At 42.8% G+C, this 23,700-nt stretch overlaps 1 protein-coding gene across 1 annotated transcript in view; it reads left to right on the forward strand.

Moving 5' to 3' along the window:
- TMEM59L (transmembrane protein 59 like) overlaps window positions 1-23,700 on the forward strand; it is a 147,505-nt gene that overhangs the window by 75,319 nt on the left and 48,486 nt on the right. Inside the window, exon 3 of the mRNA XM_073596036.1 lies at window positions 9,397-9,491. Coding sequence (XP_073452137.1) covers window positions 9,397-9,491 — 95 coding nt within the window. The remainder of the gene's footprint in view (window positions 1-9,396; window positions 9,492-23,700) is intronic.

Below are 23,700 nucleotides of genomic sequence, written 5' to 3' on the forward strand. Positions count from 1 at the left end.
AAAAAAAAGTTTTAAAAACGGACGTTTTTTTAGGAGCAGTGATTTTAATAATGCTTAAAGTCAAACAATAAAAGTGTAATATCCCTTTAAATTTCGTAGCTGGGGGGTGTCTATAGTATGCCTGTAAAGGGGCGCATGTTTCCTGTGTTTAGAACAGTCTGACAGCAAAATGACATCTCGAAGGAAAAAAACCATTTAAAACTACTCGCGGCTATTGCATTCCCGACAATACACATAGAAGTTCATTGATAAAAACGGCATGGGAATTCCCCACAGGGGAACCCCGAACCTAAATTTTAAAAAAAAATGACGTGGGGGTCCCCCTAAATTCCATACTAGGCCCTTCAGGTCTGGTATGGATATTAAGGGGAACCCCGGCCAAAATTTAAAAAAAAAATGACGTGGGGTTCCCACTAAATTCCATACCAGACCCTTCAGGTCTGGTATGGAGTTTAAGGGGAACCCCGCGCCAAAAAAAAAAAAAAACGGCGTGGGGTCCCCCCAAAGATCCATACCAGACCCTTATCCGAGCACGCAACCTGGCAGGCCGCAGGAAAAGAGGGGGAGGACGAGAGTGCGCCCCCCCCTCCTGAACCGTACCAGGCCACATGCCCTCAACATTGGGAGGGTGCTTTGGGGTAGCCCCCCAAAACACCTTGTCCCCATGTTGATGAGGACAAGGGCCTCATCCCCACAACCCTGGTCGGTGGTTGTGGGGGTCTGCGGGCGGGGGGCTTATCGGAATCTGGAAGCCCCCTTTAACAAGGGGACCCCCAGATCTGGCCCCCCCCTGTGTGAAATGGTAAGGGGGTACATAACCCTACCATTTCACTAAAAAACTGTCAAAAATGTTAAAAATGACAAGAGACAGTTTTTGACAATTCCTTTATTTAAATGCTTCTTCTTTCTTCTATCTTCCTTCATCTTCTTCTTCTTCTGGTTCTTCTGGTTCTTCCTCCAGCGTTCTCGTCCAGCATCTCCTCCGCGGTGTCTTCTATCTTCTTCTCCTCGGGCCGCTCTGCACCCATGGCATGGGGGGAGGCTCCCGCTCTTCTCTTCATCTTCTTCATCTTCTTCTCTTCTTCTCTTCTTCTCTTCTTCATTTTCTTCTCTGGGCCGCTCCGCATCCATGCTGGCATGGAGGGAGGCTCCCGCTGTGTGATGGCGTCTCCTCGTCTGACGGTTCTTAAATAACGGAGGGCGGGGCCACCCGGTGACCCCGCCCCCCTCTGACGCACGGGACATGACAGGACTTCCCTGTGGCATTCCCCGTGACATCACAGGGAAATCCCGTCAAGTCACCGTGCGTCAGAGGGGGGCGGGGTCACCGGGTGGCCCCGCCCCCGTTATTTAAGAACCGTCAGACGAGGAGACGCCGTCACACAGCGGAAGCCTCCCTCCATGCCAGCATGAATGCGGAGCAGCCCGGAGAAGAAAATGAAGAAGAGAAGAAGAGAAGAAGAGGAAGAAGAGGAAGAAGAGGAAGAAGAGGAAGAAGAGGAAGAAGATGAAGAGAAGAGCGGGAGCCTCCCACCATGCCATGTAGGAGATGCTGGACGAGAACGCCGGAGGAAGAACCAGAAGAACCAGAAGAAGAAGATGAAGGAAGAAAGAAGAAGCATTTAAATAAAGGAATTGTCAAAAACTGTATCTTGTCATTTTTAACATTTTTGACAGTTTTTTGGTGAAATGGTAGGGGTAAGTACTCCCTTACCATTTCACACAGGGGGAGGACCGGGATCTGGGGGTCCCCTTGTTAAAGGGGGCTTCCAGATTCTGATAAGCCCCCCGCCCGCAGACCCCCGCAACCACCGGCCAGGGTTGTGGGGATGAGGCCCTTGTCCTCATCAACATGGGGACAAGGTGTTTTGGGGGGCTACCCCAAAGCACCCTCCCAATGTTGAGGGCATGTGGCCTGGTACGGTTCAGGGGGGGGCCGCACTCTCGTCCCCCCTCTTTTCCTGCGGCCTGCCAGGTTGCGTGCTCGGATAAGGGTCTGGTATGGATTTTTGGGGGGACCCCACGCCATTTTTTTTTTTTTTTTTTTTTGGCGCGGGTTCCCCTTAAAATCCATACCAGACCTGAAGGGTCTGGTATGGAATTTAGGGGGAACCCCACGTCATTTTTTTTTAAAATTTTGGCCGGGGTTCCCCTTAATATCCATACCAGACCTGAAGGGCCTGGTATGGAATTTAGGGGGACCCCCACATCATTTTTTTTTTTTTTAATTTTGGTTCAGGGTTCCCCTGTGGGGAATTCCCATGCCGTTTTTATCAATGAGCTTCTATGTGTATTGTCAGCAATGCAATAGCCGCGAGTAGTTTTAAATGGGTTTTTTCCTTCGAAATGTCATTTTGCTGTCAGACTGTTCTAAACACAGGAAACATGCGCCCCTTTACAGGCATACTAGAGACACCCCCCAGCTACAAAATTTAAAGGGATATTACACTTTTATTGTTTGACTTTAAGCATTATTAAAATCACTGCTCCTGAAAAAACGGCCGTTTCTAAAACTTTTTTTTGCATTGATCCATGTCCCCTGGGGCAGGACCCAGGTCCCCAAACCCTTTTTATGACAATAACTTGCATATAAGCCTTTAAAATTAGCACTTTTGATTTCTCCCATAGACTTTTAAAGGGTGTTCCGCGGCATTCGAATTTGCCGCGAACACCCCAAATTGTTTGCTGTTCGGCGAACTTGCGAACAGCCAATGTTCGAGTCGAACATGAGTTCGACTCGAACTCGAAGCTCATCCCTAGTTGTCAAGTTGCCTGATCCCTTGGACAACCTTGCCTTGTATATTGTTTCTGGTGAACCTTGAACTCTTTGCGCCTTCTATGAACAAGAGTATTGGGTTCTCTGCAGCTATCTTGCTCCTTTGCATACCTGCAGCTGTCCTTATCTTCGCTACCAATCATTATCGACCTTGGCTTATACGTTGACTGCGCTTCTGCTTCGTCCATTTCCTGAAGCTCGCTTGCTCTCTTCCTGTTGAGGCAATCCTGAGGGCCAAGACCTGGCATTAGCATGCAGTGAAACCCATCTCTACAATCAGGAGCTCTGGTGAAGACCAGCTGACTACTAATGAATCTCTCTATAGCTACAGCCACTGGCCCAAAAGCCTGACTCCCGAACATGACATTTGTATTTTAAGCAATTGCAGACGTGTGAAAATGGCACCGTCATGTTAACTTGTGCTCTTGCTAACCCAACTTGATCCTGTCGTAATTTTACATTACCTTTTCACTCAGAATTTTTTTTCCCTGCTTGCGTTGCAATGTAGTGTTAAAAGAAGAATAAAGCTCTCTAAAAGTAAAATACATGTGTTCACTTTGAGGTTTACCAAGCGCTTTATGTTACAAAAAAAATCGCGCTAATGTGATTTTATTATAATTTTCAATTTCAATTAAATTTTTAAAATTTACATTTTTTGCGGTAGATGCACAAATACAAAAACATTGCATTCAGAAAAACTTCAGCAAAATCCAATTCCTCCAATTTTTTAAAAAATGTATTCCCAATGAAAACCAAACAAATACATTTTTGTGTATCAGGATTTTCAACCAAATTAAAGCCCTGTCCCCAAAGAAAATGTATAATACTTTAGGGTAGACTGCAAATGCTAGGGCACAATGTTTCGACATCCCTGAAATTGAACACAAAAATGTTCTGGGTCTTGGGGATTTAAGGGGAAAAAGGACTGGGGACTCAAGTGTTTAAAATGAGTGGCTACTATGCGCTATAGAAGCCAGGAACTTTGAACTGGATTACAAGGAATCTTTCCAGTAGAAAGTACATGGGCAGATTTTAAAAAAATGGCTGCACCTTTGAGTAAGGGGAGTAATAACCAGCACAAAGAAATGGCTGCTTTGCACCATTGAGGAGGAGAAAAAAGACCAGGAACTTTCCACTGGATTAGAAAGTTCTTGGTTATATAAAAGAATGGCTGGTATGTACCCCTAAGTAGGAGTAGGAAGAAAATTGTGCATTGATTGCTGCTTTGCCCCTTTGAGGATGAGGAAGAGGGGAAAAAAGCATGTTAGCAGAACTCTAAAAGAAAGGGGCTGTTATGCTCCTTTGAAGACTGTGTGCTTTTTACTGCCTGCCCTGCTACTTGTCACATTGAAGTGCTTCTCCCACCTAGCTCTTTGCTGCAGGCATATGTTTCCTTATGAATATGGTATCCAAGTGACATGTACTTTTTCCACAGCTAATATGCTGCAGGCAGAGGTTGCAGAACACAACTCTTCTGTCAGCAACAAATATGTTAAAAAAAGGTATACACTGCAGGGCTCTTTCTATTTACTGACTATTTAAGTGCTCGCATACTGTTTTGATGCTGGTTTTCTAACAAACTTATAATATTTAGAATATTTTGGGAATAGCTGTGTATATGGCAATGGGAGGAGTTGTTTTAGCTTTTTTTAAGACAATACAGTGCAGTACTATGAAAAAGATGCTCACAAACTACAGTATACTAATAAACTGTTTTGCCACTGCTTAATTAGTATGAAGTTTGAGGGGTTTAGCTTTATATTTTTTAAGAGTGCACTTTGTTTTTAGATCTGTTGTGTATGCCACTTTCACAGTTATATTCAGGTCTATTACCGCTGAATAAAAAAGGGTGTTTTTCCAAGTTGTAATAAAACATATTGGGGTGCTACTGTATTTAAGCCAACCAAAAATGCAAAATTAAGCAGGTCAATTACACATGCAAATCACTAAAACAATGCTAAAATACAGTGTTGTCAAACCTGTCTATTATAATCTTGCATAACAACACACACAGTCTAAAAACATGACAAACATGAAATTGAAAGTTCTTCAACAAAGTCACATGAAATGGAGGAATCACTCCCTACTGTACCGTACTGTGTACCATAGATAAAATAAAGTTATTAAATGTCCCCATGGCAGTGCCCAGCTCCTCGTTACCTTTCTTTTACAGTGCCTTGCCTGTAATTTTAAAAAAATAGACCATTCATTTTCAAGTTTTACCCTAATTTAGTGTGTGGATTAAATTTCACATTTTTGGACTTTATAAAGGGTTTGACGAATCTGCAAATGCAACGCAGGCACATTCACTCATCTCTATTTGTAAAAATAAATCTAAAAAAATGAACTTATAACTGGAGCATGGAAATTATTCCGATATATTATATATAATCATACCTCACAACCCTCTAAGATGACAAGAAGAAAAAATTTTGCAAAAAGTACGTAGGCAAAGGACACACTCTGAGTTACTTTACATGGGGTTTTAATGTGCCAAACATGATTGGTTAAGCCCACAAGTGTTTTATTAAAACTAGTTTTCCTTTCTACACTTTAAACTAACTCATGCAATAATGGAATGAGAAATTTTAGTTTACAGTTTCAGTAGAACTTCCCAACCTAGGCCATAGACAAAAGACATCCTTGGCTGGAAGTAGAATACCGGGGTTATGGTTGCAACAATATGCCATAACCAGGGTATTGTTTTTTTCAGCCGGTGATTCTCTAACTGTTAAAAGTGATCCGAGCGGTGGTTCCCAGGCTTACCTGGGCAATCGGTAGTTCTGGGAACCCATCCAGCGGTTGCGGCACCTGGTAGCAGAGATGAGCAGAGGAAAAATGGCCTCCGCTCATGTCTATGGTCTAGGAGAACCGGAGAAATGGCATGATGTCACTTTCGGTTCTGGCCCAATGTAAACAAGCCTTTTTTTTTAAAGCACTATATCAATTTCTTTGTTTTTTATCGAATGCTTTACATTGTAGAGGGGAGATCTGGAGTCTTATAAAAAAATATGTATTAAAATATATAATAATAAAAATGTTTTTTAAAGCATTCCTGCCCCTCCCCCATCTTGTGCTCACTCGCAGTGGTGAACGAATATGTAGGTCATGCCCACAGAGCAAGAGCAATAATTCTAGCACTAGATCTCCTCTGTAACTCTAAACTGGTAACCTGTAAAAAATGTTAAAGCATCGCCTATGGAGATTTTTAAGTACCGCAGTTTGCTGCCATTTCACAAGCGTGCAAAATTTTAAAGCATGACATTATGGGTATCTATTTACTCGGCATAATATCATCTTTCATATTTTACAACAAATTAGGTTATATATTGTGCTTGTTTTTTTTTTTCCAGAAAAATTGCGTTTGAAAAAACGCTGCGCAAATACTGTGACATAAAAAATTGTAACGATCACCATTTTATTCTCTAGGGTCTCTCCTAAAATATATATATAATGTTTGGGGGTCCTAAGTAATTTTCTAGCAAAAAAGCACAGATGTTTTCATATATGAAAGAAGTGTCAGAATCGAGTCGGTTGGCAAGCGGTTAAATAGTGAATCTTTGTTATAGAGGTCTATTTATTAGACCAAAAAGAGAGTGGAACAGTGAGATTTAGTTCCAAATACAAGATAGTCCCTTAAAACGAGGGGAAGTTGGGAGATAATATATCCTTCATACCAACTTTATTGATTTTGGCCATTCAGATCCTTGAATACCAGATGGTATATCGACTCTAGGTATGGCATATTAGCTGGTGTACCAGGTCAGGGATTCTGCATCATTTTCAGATATAGATGACACCATTGGGATTATTAAGTTTATCTCAAACCAAATATTATTTTCATTTTGGATAGAGTGGGGAAAGGTTGAAATGTTTGCCAGGATTTGATTTCCTTTTATTGTCTGTGTACCATGTGGGAAGATTCACTCTCGCTTTTTGTCCTAATAACTATTGTCATCAGTACAGAAAGAGATGGGAAATTCAAAGTTACAGAGTTGTCATTAAAACAAGAGTTGGAGGGCAATTTTCCAATGGAAACACATGTTGCTGTGACAACTGGGTGGGGAGCCCCATTAGGAAGGCTGTTACAGCATAATAAACATCTATGTCCATGAGTTGAAGATGTTAGTGCCTGACCCTGCACCCCCTGAGATGTTTCTATTCAAGAAGAGCTGACATTAGACACACAGAAATCTTCAGGACCATCATCATTACTAGTCACAGATCACCTTTTCAGAATGTGCAGTAAGGAGAAGTTGTTTTGTTGGCACTGAAGATTCATTGCTCCCAGAGACATCTTGGTCGGCATTTGTCCTCTATAAAAATATACTTGTTTCTTCTCTGATCAAAACCAACAATACATCTGAGGCTTGCAGTTCTACAAAAAGCTAAAGCTGAAGGAAGTTTGTATTAGGGTTATAGGTTAAGGGGTATTTGTGTGCAGGAGCACTAACACTTATGTGATAAAATAAAATATTCAGATGGTAATTATTGTTGCGTTCTACTATTGTTTTTCTTTTACGAACTACTAGACTACTTCTTTTAACACTTGCTTGCTCTGGCAGTGGGAGGGGTGATGGTGTTAGAATTTACACTAAGATCTGATTTGAATAAATAGACCGGTGAGCTACTAAGGACAAAACAGTTACCTGAAAAATGAATGATAAAAGTTAACACCATTTCGTGACACCTTCCGTCAAAAACACTGATTCCTAGTAAAATAATGACTATACTGTCAGTTCTCCTGCTACCTGTCCTTCATTTAGGCATACTTTCTGTTATGATCAATGACGGTTATGTGACTGTAACAGATGACAGTACCAGATGTAACAGAGCGAGGTTGCCATCTAAATTTTGCCATGGGACCCCAGGATTTGTAGTTACGTCCCTGGTACCAACTTGCATTTGTAATAACCTGCTTTGATGATCGTAATACAGTAAAATGTAATTTATTGGAATACAAGTGTTTTGGTTAGTTACTAATTAGCATTGTTTTTAATATTTTTCTTATTCTAAACAATGCTCCAGTGAAAGTGTTTATAGCTTAAACAACATGGAGGATTATAAAAGTACCTACTAGCTCATTATGAAATACTTACCTTAGAACGAGGCGTCGGTATCTTACCTGGTCCACGCCGAGGTAGCTGACATGTTGCCTCGGCGTGTCTTCCGGGTATCGTGGCTCCAGCGCTGTGAGTGGCTGGAGCCACAATGTGATCACTCCTGCGCATGCGCGCGGGAGATTTCTTTCCCGGCAAGGTCCAGCATCTGCCGGGCCTCCAGCCGAGAATCCCCTGTGCGCATGCACCGCTGCAGTCAGTGGCTCATAGCAAGGGGAATATCTCCTAAACCGTACAGGTTTAGGAGATATTTTTTTTACCTACAGGTAAGCCTTATTATAGGCTTACCTGTAGGTAAAAGTTAAAAAATTGACTATACAAACGCTTTAATAATAGCATTAATATTGTATATGTTGCTGCAAAGCTATATAATGCTAAAATTCTGCTCTTACTATTTATGTATACTTTTACATCTAGCAGATGATGAAAGCCATATGTAGCGCTAGCCCTGTAGGACCTGCTGTTTTTAACTGGTTCTTCCCCAAACAATGCAGAGGCCACCAATCATCCAAGCAACAGTCTATTCACTCTTGCTCCAATAAACAGTCTAGGGGTTGTCTTTCTATAATTTAGTGCTTGCAGAACAGGGGAGGGCTTAAGGTAGTATGGGATACTCTGGAAATACTGCATTGTAACAGGAGGAAACACTTCACTAGGCTAAGCTTCTTTCTACAGTCTTTATGCCAAGGGATAAAGGGAAATGAGCAGAACTCAGACCCTGTAAGAGCTGTTTCAGAGAGACAGCTATCACTGGCACTTATCACCAGTCAGTACTCACAATGTCACAAGACAGCTAAACATACCCCAGTCTCCAATGGACATCTCTATGTCACAGGACAACTACACAGTTCCCAGCTTCCCATCAGACATCTTTCAGTGAGGGAAAGATTAATACTCACAATGCCACAGGTCAGCTATACAGTTTCTGGATTCTACCAGAAACTCTTTAGTGAGTTCTCCAGGCCAGATCTTTACGTAAAGTCACTTAATTAACTCCACCCACACACACACACACACACACTCCAACTCCGCTATAGCTAGGAGCTTGATTAACATCAACAAACTCCAGCAGAGCTGCCCTCAAGGGACAGCAGCCCCTGTAACTGTGGAACTTCTCCAGTAGGACAAGAACCCAGCTGCTCCAGACCCAGACTATTTATGTTCTACTCTGCCACATACTGGGCAAAGCTCCCCGGGGATTGGCTGGAGCACAAAAAATATTCAATCTGTCCATTTGACTCTCCCAAGCCCTATGTTCTAGAAGCCTCTAGAAATCATAGGGAAACAGTCAAACCTACAAACAGTGAGTTCCAGAACAGCCCAAAAAATCAATAGCTGCTTCATTGATTACAGAGGAGCCAAAAAAGAACTAAGTTTATCATCCTAGCAGCCTATCTAAGAGGGTGCTATATATTCAATCGTCATCATCCATACCACTCAGAGCTAACATTTGGTTCAAGATTACTATTTTAAAATTGATCTGTTTTTTCTTCTTTCTAGCCTGTGCTGAAGCCTATGCTAAAACTGAAGAGCAGAATGGTTGTACTACAGGATGTAGAAAACAGCTTGCTGAAGCTGAAAATCAGAAGGAAAAGGTAGTTTATTTATGAGTTTTGTATTTATAAAAATGAACCCGGAACAGCTCTAAAATGTTGGACAGAGGCTGCTAAATTGCTTGAATTTGAATTTGCTGTGGCTTTGTTTAATAATACTGCATTCGTTCCTCTTACTGTACATAAAGATTCCTGGCAGCTACTGTATAGGTAATCTCCAAACTGATGCTCAACAATGGCATTTTAAATTGCTTAAACAAAAAGTCAATCATTTAATATTTTTTTAACAGTTTATTTAAAAGTATAAAAGTTAACAATGACACAGTACATGGACATTAGATATACGCGTAAGGTCACAAAAATCAGAAGCAACAGATCGAGTACAGCTGGTATTAAGTGTCTCAAGTATAGTGCAGTGTGACAATCCCATCCAACATGCTATCCCCGGGTAAGATGGGGGGTGGGGGGATGGAGAAGCACGTTATAGAGTCATCATTGCAAGCATCGCCAAAGATATCGTGTAGGACACTGTAGTATTGCCTAGGACATAGACAGGTATGAGGTTTCAGGTTCAGAGTTGAATTTAGTATAAATGTTCCCTGTTCAGGGAACGAACAAACAAAATAATGTGTTCATCCATCTATGAGTCAAACCTCCAGCTGCTAAATGTGACCACTTCCAGTTCTGGTTGATTGTTGATTGCTAGGGAGGCGGTGGCAGCCAATTTCCTAGCAACTAGTGGCATTTCAGACCTGTCTATTCAGCTGTCATCCTGTGAATCCTTGCTGACAGTCTAATGTAAACAAATGGGTGGAGACTTCCGGGATGTAAGAGAGAGAGGACGTGTGCAGGCTGAGCTCCGCTCCAACATCCACCCTGAACACTTTTTCAGTGCCGATTCTCCTGAGACTCGGCTTTACCTAGGCACCCTGGGGTCCAAAAAGGCTCTCGGTACATCGCGGGGTCCCACCATATCTCCGGGTAAGCTCCGGTCCTCCTCTGCTTCCAGCACCGCTAAGTCCGCCGCGGCCGCCATCTTGCGCACAAGGCTCTCTGCAGGGAATATGTTGGTCGGCACACAGACGCTCCCTGACCCTGCTTCTTCACCTGCAACCTCTCATGCTGAGCTGCTAGCAGCAATTAAGGCAGGGAACGACAAAGTAATGGTCAAAATAGATCATTTGGCTACCGACATCAGCTTAATCCGGCATGACATGGACAAATTTAGATCCCGCTTTACAGAGGCGGAGGGCCGGATCTCACAGCTAGAGGATGACACCAGAGCAGATTCCAGGGACCTCCGTGCGCTGCAATTACAGGTAAAGGTTCTGCAGGAGAAGTCGGTGGACACAGAAAATCGCCTGAGGAGAAACAACTTAAGGATTATAGGTCTCCCTGAAAAAACAGAAGGTAATAAACCTGCTGAATTTGCGGAATCCTTCCTCATTTCATTGTTGGATTTACCTGCCATGCCTCCTACCTTTGTGGTAGAAAGGGCACACAGAATCCCGCCAACCCCTCCAATCCCTGGCAACCCTCCCAGGCCGTTTCTACTAAGGCTTTTGAATTACAGGGACAGAGACAGGATCCTGGCAGCAGCTAGAGATAAACAAGAACTGCGGTTCAATAATGCAAAAATTATGCTGTTTCCTGATTATTCTCCTGAGGTTCAGCAGCGACGCCGGGCCTTCACGGAGGTCAGAAGACGCCTAAGGGACAAGGGCCTCAAGTTCAGTTTATTATACCCCAGCAAGCTCCGAGTCGTGGATGGTGACCGTGCACATTTCTTTGTTGATCCGGAGGCTGCCATATCCTGGTTAGATGGCCGTGGGTGATACATGCAATGCGGGTAATATTTTTACCATTATAACTCTTTTGTATAGGCCATTTTGGGCCCAATTTTTTTTTTTTTTCTCTTTTTTTTTCTTTTGGCTTTTTGGAAGTTTTTGGTTTTTCTTTTTTACTGTTATTTTCACGTTTTATTATATGCAATGCCCAAGATTTACGCCTTCCAGCTGGGAGGTTTACAGCTTGCTATGCTACTATGCTATTTACTAGCATCCGAAGGGTGGACTAGTAAACCGACGCCTTGCACACAAATCCATTGTCGGTTTTTCGTTATTACCCACATATCACTCCCTCCCCTACTTTCTTTTTGGATTTAATGAATGCACTTTACCTGGAGTCGGACTGCTTGGTCTCTCGGATGCGGATTGCCTTCTCACACCGAGAGTCAAGCCACAACCCAAATTCACAACCTAAACTCAAATCCTTCACTTTGACCTATCCCCCCCCCCCCTTTTTTTTTTTCTCTTTTTCAATTTTTCTTTTAACCTAGTGGTGGACGGGTTTAAGGACAATACCCACACCCACCCAGTCGCAAGGTGTTTGGACACATTGTAGCGTGATATCCCCTCTCAGGGGTATATCTACAGTTTGTAGTTTTCTGGGTTTTTTTTTTGTTTTTTTGTTTTTTTTTCTTTCTTCTTTTTTTTTTCTTTTTTTGGGTAAAACTATTCCCAACTCTCCTCTCTGTTTTTTTCTTTTTTTTGGAGAGGAGATGGGACTTAGTAGGATAAGCACTCAGTGCTTGGGTATTTTATGTTTTATTTTGTTTGTTTTTGCTTTAGTTTGTATAAGGTTGCTTCAAAGATTTAACACTGCTGGTACACGTTGGTATAACCTAGAGATTTTGCTGCCTGTGAGTCGCCCTAAATTGTGTTCCTCCTGTCAACTTTTGTGGTCATGGCTCCTTAAACCTACATGGCTACCCCCCTAGTTGAGACGTTCACCGTCCTCTCATGGAATGTCAGAGGCCTCAACTCTAAATTTAAACGGCACTGCTGACAAGATATTTATAAACCCATTCCCCACATCTCATTCTTTTACAAGAAACTCACCTCACAGGCAGCAAGGTCCTAACTAGGGTTGTCCCGATACCACTTTTTTAGGACCGAGTACAAGTACCGATACTTTTTTTCAAGTACTCGCCGATGCCGATTACCGATACTTTTTTTTTAATGTCACGTGACAGTTTTTTTTTTGCTATTTTTTTTTGGGGGGGGGGGTGAACGTTGTATGTGTGTGTTTTTTTTTTTGTTTTCTTTTACAATTTTTATTTTTTACAATAATATTTTTTTATTATTTATTGTTTTTTTTTTTTTTTTTTTTTTTTAAATCAGCCCTGTTGGGGGGCTTTGGTGAGATATCAGGGGTCTTAACAGACCTCTGATATCTCCCCCTTGAAACAGAGAAAGAGACAGAGGATAGAGATTCCCCAGTCCCTTTCTCTGCAGCCTCAGCTGCACTGAGAATGAATGGAGAGAAGACAGCGGCTTCTCTCCATTCATAAACTGACACATCATAATCACAGAAGATTACAATGTTTCAGTTATGTGAATGGACAGAGTCAGCTGACTCTCTCCATACACAAAGGAAGGAGGGGGAGGACGGAGGAACTGAGGGGGAGAACGGAGGGAACAGATGAGAGAGGAATGCAGGGGACAGAGAAGGATAGAGGAACGGAGGGGGAGAGATAAGGAGAGAGGAACGGAGGGGGAGTACGGAGGGGACAGATAAGGATAGAGGAATGCAGGGGACAGCGGAGAGGCACAGAGGAACAGAGGGGGCACGGAGGAGGATGCAGTGACAGTCAGCTGTGAGCGATCACCGCTGTATGTCACTAAAGCTGGTGAAAGCCGCTGGGGGAGAATCCTGTAACTCCCCCACGCGCCGATCACAGCTGTCCTCCAGGTATCGGGGGAAGCATCGGGAGCATTTGCCCGAGTACAAGTACTTGGGCAAATGCTCGGTATCGGTGCCGATACCGATACTAGTATCGGTATCGGGACAACCCTAGTCCTAACCCTTAAAAAACCCTGCATCCAGAGGGCCATCCATGCTACTTACTCCTCCTATGCCAGAGGGGTCTCAATTTTAATACATAAGAAATTTCCCTGTACGATTGAGGATGTGTGTACGGACCCCCAGGGCAAGTTTGCAATTGTGGTGCTTACACACTGGTCCCAACGATATATAATTATAAATGTTTATATCCCCCCACCCTTTACACATGATTTGTTATATAAGGTCTTGGAAAAAGCTGCTCCCTTTTGTCCGGGGAAATTATTAGTGATAGGTGACTTTAACTCTATCATCTCCCCAGACTTGGATAGACCTGTTCCACCTAAGAACCATGGTTCTGAACTATCTACTTGGGCCCAGGCAATGGGGCTAGAGGAGATATGGAGATGGAAACACCCGGCCATCAGAGCATATTCATGCTTCTCGGGCCTCCCACAAGACTGCCTCACGAATTGATTTGGCTTTTTCTAACCCGGCTTTGCTGACAGACGTAATAGAAGCCAAGTACTTACCTAGTGGGCTGTCCGATCATAGCCCATTGGTAATCGAGTTTGGTTCTCCCGCATGTCGTGATGCGGCCTTGTGGAGGCTGGGGGCTCAGTGGATCTCTCACCCTGAGGTGGCCGACATTATTCCACCTAGATTAGCGGAGTTTTGGGATCTTAATGAAGGCTCTTCATCTCCACAGGTGGTCTGGGATACATTCAAGGCCTATACTAGAGGGCAATACATTTCAATTATTGCGAGTGTCAAGAGGCAGCAAGGCCAGGAAACCCATAGGCTACAACAGATAGTAGTGGATCAAACAGTAACCTATAGCGCAGACCCCACAATAGCTCACTTCGATTCACTAAGCGCCGCTCAGAGCTCACTAAATTTACATTTGACGGAGGTTACGCGACTGGATATGCATAAAGGAAGGCAGCGGTTTTTTGAGCAGGGAGACAAAAATGGTCGTTTCCTGGCTATGCTGGCGCAGCATGAACATCCATTTACAGTGGTTTCCAGTCTGCGGTCTCCAGCTGGGGACACGGTGACTTCTCAGTCAGAAATTCTACAATTGTGTGGTGGTTAAACCCCGATAAAACCAACGCGGCTTCCGCTCTGGAGGCCACGCTGGTGGGCTCTTGGGAATCCCTTCGATATTTAATCTATAAAGGCCCACGTGCCCCATAATCACTAACCCCTTCCATGCTTACCACCCTGCGGGCCTGGAGAATGGGTCTAGTCATCGAAAAATACACTCAGACTGAAATTTCTCCCAATGCCCCCTTGTGGTTAAACCCCAACTTACCACATTTCCATAAACTTACAGACCCTCAGGCATGGACCAGATACGGTATAAAATTAATCTCACAGGTGGTGTCACAGGCTTCATTGCTTTCCTTCCCCCAGCTCTCCTCTCAGTATAACTTACCGCAACACTATCAGTTCCGCTATTTTCAACTTTTGCATGCATTTGAGGCTCAATTCCCACGTTCCTCCTGTATTCTAACTCAATCCAGGTTGGAGAAGACACTTAGATCCGGTTGTACTGAGAATCCCACATCGCGCTTATATGCGCATCTGGTTTACGTGTCTTTGCCACCGCTGGACGGCCTCTGGTCCCGTTGGCAGCGCGATATTCCCGCTTTGGACGGCGACGACTGGGATGATGTTTGGGACTTTCCCTTTAGGTCGCTAGTCTCTATACGCGACAGACTAGTGCAATTCAAAATAGTACACCGGGCGTATTTCACCCCACACAGACTTCATTTAATGAACCCTGCCCACTCTCCTGAGTGTTGGAGATGTGGCTCCACCCCAGGAGATTTTTCTCACATTTTTTGGCATTGCCCAAAGATACAACAATTTTGGGGGGAGGTACTTGCTCTAACCAATAAGGTTGCATCGACTAATTTACCATTGTCAATGGAGATCTGCATGTTGGGCCTAATAAAAAACCTGGTTCCCACAATAGCTAAACGCACGATGATTGGGTTGTTATTATTTTATGCTAGGAAAATCATAGCACTGCAATGGAAAAAACCTTATTCCCCTTCAAGCGCTCAGTGGAAACGTCTGGTCAATGAGAGTCTCCCGCTATATAAAGATACCTATGCTAATAGAGGTTGCCAGTTGAAATTTGACAAAGTCTGGAGTAAGTGGATGGAGGAATTTAATATCGCTTAGTGATTATTGATTAGTTTTAGTTATTATATCATAGGATCGATGAATAAATATAGCTCCTGGTTAAGCATTATCTGTCTCTGTAGGCCCCCTTTTTGTTTACAACTCTGACCGAAGTCTACCTTTTGGCAGGAGGAAAGCGATATCTGATGTATTTGCTGTTATACCTGTACAATTTAAGCAACCAATTTGTATATGTTTGTATGTTTTTAAAAATTGAATAAAAATAAATTAAAAAAAAAAAAAAAAACAAATGGGTGGAAATGGTGGCTTATTTGGTCAATGACCATCCAGCCAAACACCCCTGCTCCTTTGTTTTTAATTTGGCTATCATCCTGGTATCTGTCATTTGGCACAAGTCTCAGTTGGGAACAGCCATGTTGGAGTTTTCTTTTCTTTGCTGGGCAATGCATTATTCGTTTTGATTGACAAGAATCTACGTTGCTGGATGACATGACTGACAATGGATTTTTTTTAAATAAGGGGCTTGTTAAAGTAACCATTGTGTTTATTTACTGTTAACATTTTTAAATGACTATGTATTGCTTGCTCATTCATGTGGAGGGGCAGTTTCTGGGTCCCGCATATTTTTAAAGAGGGCTTCTAATGATTCTGAAGAGCTATTGAATGGCTACCCCACACACACACACACACACACACAGTGCACAGGGTCCGGGCATGTAACATTCCCATAATTTTTATAGAAGAGACACGCTGCAGTCTTTACATCAATGTAGTTTTCATTGGGCATATCCTTTGTGAAGATATCCTGCAATTGTCCCACCACCCTCAAATGATTGGCATCTTAGATATACTGTGGAATAATTAACTTGTGGAGGAAAGAGTATACTGTCAATGCAGCAGTGGTCTTCTATATAAGCAGTGACAAAACAGAGAACTCCCTGTCACCACCCACTCAACCCCCACCACCACCATCAATTAAACATCACAGAGGTCCAACAGTGAGTATAAACCAATCATCTTCCAGGTTTCTTGTCAAAGCCTAATTGAACAAACTGAAGTTAGGAGCTGATTTGCTATCATGCACCGCTGCACCAGATTTTGCACTCTCCAAAAATCAACCTCATAGCATCTAATATATTTTTTTGTGTAGATAAGTATAACTTGCAAATATCAAAAATAAAGCATTACTTAAAGTGCACCTGTTTGTTTAAAAAAATATTTAAAGCTGAACTCTGGGATCCTCTCTATTTCTAAAACTGTCCAACTGTCTACAGTACGTAGAAAAAGCATATTGTATTACCTTTGATGTCATAGTAAAGAGATTGATATACTATGGCTGGATACTAGAAGAAAAGTTCAGTGAGCTGCTGCATGCAAGGTTTATTCATAGGGTTTTACTCATAGGGGTTGATTTACTAAAACTGGAGAGTGCACAATCTGGTGTAGCTCTGCATAGAAACCAATCAGCTTCCAGGTTCTTTGTCAAAGCTTAAAGTAGATGCAAACCCTCACATATATCTAGAGAAGTGAACAGCCTCTGATGATACACAGATGAAACAAATCTCACTACATAAGTTTTACATGTATATCTGCTGTCTTCAGCTTGCTATATTCTTTAGAAAGTGCAAGTCCTGTTAGAATATTTTCTTCCTGTTCAGCATTGGGTGTGGATTCTTGACATACACTGTGTGACAGCTATAAAGATAAAAAGTGGGGTAATTGGTGCTACCCTGTGAACCATTGAGTAAAACTGTTATATAAAGGATAATATAGAGGGTACCAAACTGTGGCTTTCTTACAAGGCAAAGTGTGTGTATACGTAACCTCCAGTATTACAAAAAATGTGGTACACCAAAACAAACCCAAATGTGTGTGTGACAAGTACACCTAATTATATAAATAATCAACCAAGTAATTTCCCAGATTGAAAATGAAAATCAGTGTATATCTCAGTAAGGCTGAGGCTAACAACTCAGCATATAACTAATGTGACACAAATATTTCCTCGGTTACCCAGCCAGATATACCAAGCAATTAACATGTGGTATACCCAAATCATCGTATACACAAAAAATATGAATTAAATAATTATATATACACACCACCATAAATAAAGTGCAAATTACATCAACACCTAAGTATATATATCAAACAAAATATGTGTATAAAAATAGAAATTAAGTTAAAAATATATAATTCAATGCAAAAAAATTTCCAAGTCCCACTGTGAAAATGAAAATAGAAAAAGTGTGATCCCAGAATGTCCAATAGTGGCATATAGCAGGCGACTTAGGTACTCAGCACGTAATGTGACTCTTGGTGCCCCCCCAATGGGTCCCCACTCACCAAACGTAGTTACCCCTGCAGGGGTAATAGGCAAAGAGTGGGTGACTGTGGATAAACCTCCTCCTCGGCTTTCTGTACTATCCCATCAGTTCCTCCATCAGGCTTAACCTGTCCTCTCAAACTCAGGGGTGCACTTCAGTCAGGGACCTCCCAGATCATTCCACAGTATCTCAAAGCGGGGTCTTCATAGGAAGAAACAAGGGGCTCCCATAGTGCAGTACTTAAAAATATATTTTATTAAAAATGTATATAAAAGCAGCGGCTTCCGATCGCTGGTAAGTGGAATACAAAAATGCAATGAAAAGTGTGCAGGAAGAGCCGGTCCGCGGCATGCGTACCACCTGCGTTCCAGGCTCTTTGCTTCTGCTGAGTTGTTAGCCTCAGCCTTACTGAGATATACACTGCTTTTCATTTTCAATCTGGGAAATTACTTGGTTGATTATTTATATAATTAGGTGTACTTGTCACACACACATTTTGGGTTTGTTTTGGTGTACCACGTTTTTTGTAATACTGGAGGTTACGTATACACACACTTTGCCTTGTAAGAAAGCCACAGTTTGGTACCCTCTATATTATCCTTTATATAACAGTTTTACTCAGTGGTTCACAGGGTAGCACCAATTACCCCACATTTTATCTTTATTTCTGTAAGTTCACAATAGGGGGGGCCACTATTATCCTGAGCGTGGAATTCACTATATACTTACTGTGTGACAGCTGATTGGAGGAAAAGCACACACCACCACATCACATAGGCAGAGGAAGAAAGAAACATGCAGAGCTGTGCTGTGAATAGACCAGCTCTCTGCTAATCTATTTATAGCACCCACCCTGACATAAATGTTCAGCTGCTTTTATCTCCTGTGTCTGAGAACTTGTCAGAAGTATCATGCTGATAACAGAAGAACAGAGCAGCAGAAAGACACAGGACTTAGGTCTTTGGAGAGAGATAAGAAAACACTGCAGATATATCTGCCTAGGTCAAATTGAATGAATCGTGTTTACATCAACTTAAATTGAACAAGCTGAAGCTAGAAGCTGATTGGCTGCCATACACAGCTGCACCAGATTTTGCACTCTCCAGTTTTAGTAAATCAACCTCATTGTGTGCTTGGAGACTAGACTTTTCAAAGAATTTAAGTATGAAATGGGAGACCAGATCCATTTTTTTAATACAGATCCTCTGTGATGTTTTATATTTTGTTGCTATGCTGATTGGGGATATTTACCCTGATCCAGTAAGACAGACACAGGCAAGAAGAAAAAAACTGACATATATTCTGTCTCTTCCCCTCTCTATCCTAATTTTAGGGCTGCATTCACACCTGAGCGTTTCGTTTTCAGGCAGAAAGGCACGCGATTTTACTGCGTTTTTGCCACAATTTTATAGAGGTCAAAAGGTCACCGATGTAAAAAGCAGAAAACCACCTGTAATCTGCCTAAAAAGAAGCTCATGTACTTTTTTGAGCTTCAGGCATTTTGCTTCAGGTGACAAAACGCTCAGATGTGAACAGGTGTAATTGAAATGAATGAGATTTTGCTTGTTGGGCATTTTTCTCGGGAGTTTTACGAGCTAAAAACACTCAAGTGTGAATGCAGCCTAAGCCTAGTTTCACACTGATGCGATCCGGGAACCAGCGCGATTACAGTGCTGGTTCCTTCATCTCATCTCTCCCGCAGGCAGTCCACACTGCCTTCTGCGAACCGCTGCGGGCGTCATTACATTATAATGACACCCCCAGATCGGTTCCCAGATCACAGTGCAAACTGTGAACTTACAGGAATCAGATCGCATAGGTGAGAACACCCATGCGATCCGATTCTAGTGTGGGGAAAAACAAGTCCCTGCACTTTTTTCTGTGCGAATCTGATGCGAGTTCAGCCATACAACTGTATGGCTGAAGTCGCATCTCACAGATATCACATGTGATCAGCACCGCATGTGCGGGTGTGAATCCCATGCGATGGCTGTGATCGCACTGGTGTGAACCTGGGCTAAGAGAAAAAAGGTTTTGGCTGGAGTTGCACTTTATGATTTTGACAGCTTTACCAGCTAAACATTGTTCTGATTTGAAAGAAGGATAATAGTGGCAAACTGAGTTAAATTGTTGATTACCTTCACAGCCCATGCGTTTATATATAAAGCAGTAATCTGCTGATTGCATAGCAATTTTTGTAATATGTATTCTATAAGTACATTTTACATTACTGTAAATTTGGTATATGATGTAACAATTTATATACTGTATATTGCACTCAATGTTTTGATTCTTCAAAGCACCACTGTCATTGACCATAGACAAAAACACACATGGTTAGCAGCTGTCAACAGAAAGTTTTCTTTTGAAACTTGACAATGGGAACCTGCTAGAGTGTGTGAACCTGCAATCTTTTATTGTGAGGGACAAATCAGAATGCAGACTTTGACATTCTTTGTGAACAATGGTTCTGTATCACAGAGCTTTGTGTAGGCAGCTTAGCAGAGCTGGTACATAGGAATGTAAAGAGGTACCTTATAGATAGTTATGCGTAGGATAACTCTGTGTTATTGAGAGGCAAGGTTTCTCCATTTCTGTGCTTTAAGAGAAAAATATAAAGCAACATATACTGAATCTTAAAGTTGGGGAAGGTTATTCCCCAAGACTACTAATTTATTGTTGAAGAAAATTATTTATGCTTTCATTTTTTTTTTCAACTTGTTTCTTTCCCCTTACTTTTTTCTGGTATACAGGTTCTGACAAATATTACAAATATCCTGTTTGGTATATGCACATTTAACAGTGTTATTGATGCTTGGAATTGTGTAACATCATGGTAAAATATTAGTAGAGCCTGCATAGGTGACAATGTATGCTTTGGTTTGAATGTAATGATTGAAAAACTTGTACAAGTAAAATAAAAACGTATCTGAATTTAAAAAAAAAAAGTGTTAGGGGGTTATTTACTAAAGGCAAACGTGCTGTTCATTTTGTAAAGGAAGTTGCACCTTGCAAGGAATTTTTCCCCAGAGCTTAGGAAATGTGGTGAAATTTCACTTTGCTGTTTTTTTTTATTATGTATTTCCTTGCACGTGATTAGGTATTCTTGCATTTTTGCAAGATAATAGAAGTCAGCAGAGCTTTACCTCATTCACTTTGGAAGAGAAGTTGCACTTTGCAAGGGAATTTTCCCTAGAGCTTGGTGAACTGTGTATTTACCTTTAATAAACCATCTCCTTAGGGTTTCCCTTCTTACTTTGCTGCTGTAAACACTAGCCTACCAGCCAAGTAGAGTAAATATACCCCAGGTTATATACCGTAGTTGCCAGTATCACTGCTTGTTTATTGATCTTTTGGATTTTAAGCTGAACTGCAAGCAAATTTTATAAATTATTGCTGGTCTGTATTAATCAATAAATCATTAAATGTATTGACTTGGTATCAGCCTTTTGAAATGTATGCAGCAACACTTTGGGACTAGAAGAGGGAGGGCAGAACTGGGAGCCAATCAGGTATGGTGTATGCAAATGTGTGCACAGGGTAAAACACCTGATAGAAGGAGAGTGAGCAGAAGGATGACCTCATCAGTCTGCTGCTGCTCTTTTACAGTCCAGTCCGAAAGCTAGGAGTGGAGAGATGGCACTGTATTCCATAAGTGTAAGCGCTCATGCACACCAATGTGCTGCTGCAGCAGAATCGTAAGTGCATTATGTGCATTGGTGCACTCAGAGGCGGCTCTAGGCAAATCTAAGACATGAGGCCCCATTCACATCCATAATGGGAAAAATAATTCTAGCGATAAAAATTAACTGTATAAATTGCATATATTAAGAGTTTTAAATTTTATGAACTATGAATTCACCATTTATAGAATTTTCTCTTAACAATTCTTCTTTAATCAAATATATATATTACATATATATTATATATTACACGCATATTTATCCATGGGGCTTGTAGTTTTAAAACAGCTGGAGGGCTGTCTGTTTGAGACCCCTGATTTACATGAAGGTCACATGATACAAGAGACGATCAGAGACTGCAGACATGATACAGGAGATGATCAGAGACTACAGACATAGTACAGGAGATGGTCAGGGACTGCAGACATGATACAGGAGATGGTCAGAGACTGCAGACATGATACAGGAGATGGTCAGAGACTGCAGACATGATACAAGAGATGATCAGAGACTGCAGACATGATACAGGAGATGATCAGAGACTGCAGACATGATACTGGAGATGGTCAGAGACTGCAGACATGGTAAAAGAGAAGGTCAGAGACTGTGCTGACATACTACAGGAGATGATCAGAGACTGCAGACATACTACAGGAGATGATCAGAGATTGCAGACATAGTACAGGAGATGATCAGAGACTGCAGACGTGATACAGGAGATGGTCAGAGACTGTGCAGACATGATACAGGAGATGGTCAGAGACTGCAGAGATGATACAAGAGATGGTCAGAGGCTGCAGACATGATACAAAGATCAGGGTTGGCTGGTGCTCACAATTCTTGGGGGGGGGGTGCAAACAAACTGAAAAATTCAAAAAAAATAAAAACATCAATTGCAGCCACTGTGCCAATCAAATGCAGCCACTGTGCCCATCAAATGCAGCCACTGTGCCCATCAAATGCAGCCACTGTGCCCATCACATGCAGCCACTGTGCCCATCAATTGCAGCCACTGTGCCCATGAAGTGCAGCCACTGTGCCCATGAAGTGCAGCCACTGTGTCCATCAAGTACAGCCACTGTGTCCATCAAGTGCAGCCACTGTGTCCATGAAGTGCACCCACTGTGCCCATCAAATGCAGCCACTGTTCCATCAAGTGCACCCACTGTGCCATCAAATGCAGCCACTGTCCCCATCAAATGCAGCCACAGTGCCCTCAAATGCAGCCACTGTGCCCTCAATTGCAGCCACTGTGTCCATAAAATGCAGCCACTGTTCCATCAAGTGCAGCCATTGTGCCCATCAAATGCAGCCATTGTGCCCATCAAAAGCAGCCACTGTGCCCATCAAATGCAGCCACTGTGCCATCAAATGTAGCCACTGTGCCCATCAAATGGATGCCACCCCCTTTGTAGCAGACAGCATCTGTTTGATTGGGGGGAGGATATGTGCTAGGGAGGCTTTGGGAGGGGAGAAGATATGTTCTGGGGGGATAGAGCTGGAATGGGATCGGGGGAATGGATGGAGCCAGAATGGGATCGGGGGATGGATAGAGCTGGGATGGAATCGGGGTGGTAGATGGAGCCGGGAAAGGATTGGGGGATGGAGGGAGCCAGGATGAGATTGAGGGGATGGAGGGGGCGGGGATGGAATGGGGGGATGGAGGGAGCCGGGATGGGATCGGGGGATGGATGGAGCCAGGATGGGATCGGGGGATGGATGGAGGCGGGATGGTTTTGGGGGATGGATGGAGCCAGGATGGGTTGGGGGGAATGGATGGGATCGGGGGAATGGATGGAGCCGGGATGAGATCGGGGGGAATGAATGGAGCTAGGATTGGATTGGAGGGTGGATGGAGCCGGGATGGGATCAGGGGGGAATGGATGGAGCCGGGATGGAATTGGGGGAATAGATGGAGCCGGGGTGGGATCGGGAGGATGGATGGAGCCAGGATTCGATTGGGGTGGGGTGGACGGAGCTGGGATGGTATGGGGGGTGGATGGAGTTGGGATGGTATGGGGGAATGGGATGGGAATCGTATTGGATCAGGGGGATGGATGGAGCCGGGATGGGATTGGGGTGAATGGAGCTGGGATGTTATGGGGGATTGATGGAGTTGGGATTGGATCGGGGGATGGATGGAGATGGGATGGATGGAGCTGGGATAGGATTGGGGTGGATGGAGCTGGTATGGGATCAGGGGGATGGATGGAGCCGGGATGGGATTGGGGTGGGGTGGATGGA

The sequence above is a fragment of the Aquarana catesbeiana genome, linkage group LG01 (genome assembly GCF_042186555.1).
Source record: "Aquarana catesbeiana isolate 2022-GZ linkage group LG01, ASM4218655v1, whole genome shotgun sequence".
In the NCBI taxonomy this organism is placed as follows: Eukaryota; Metazoa; Chordata; class Amphibia; order Anura; family Ranidae; genus Aquarana; species Aquarana catesbeiana.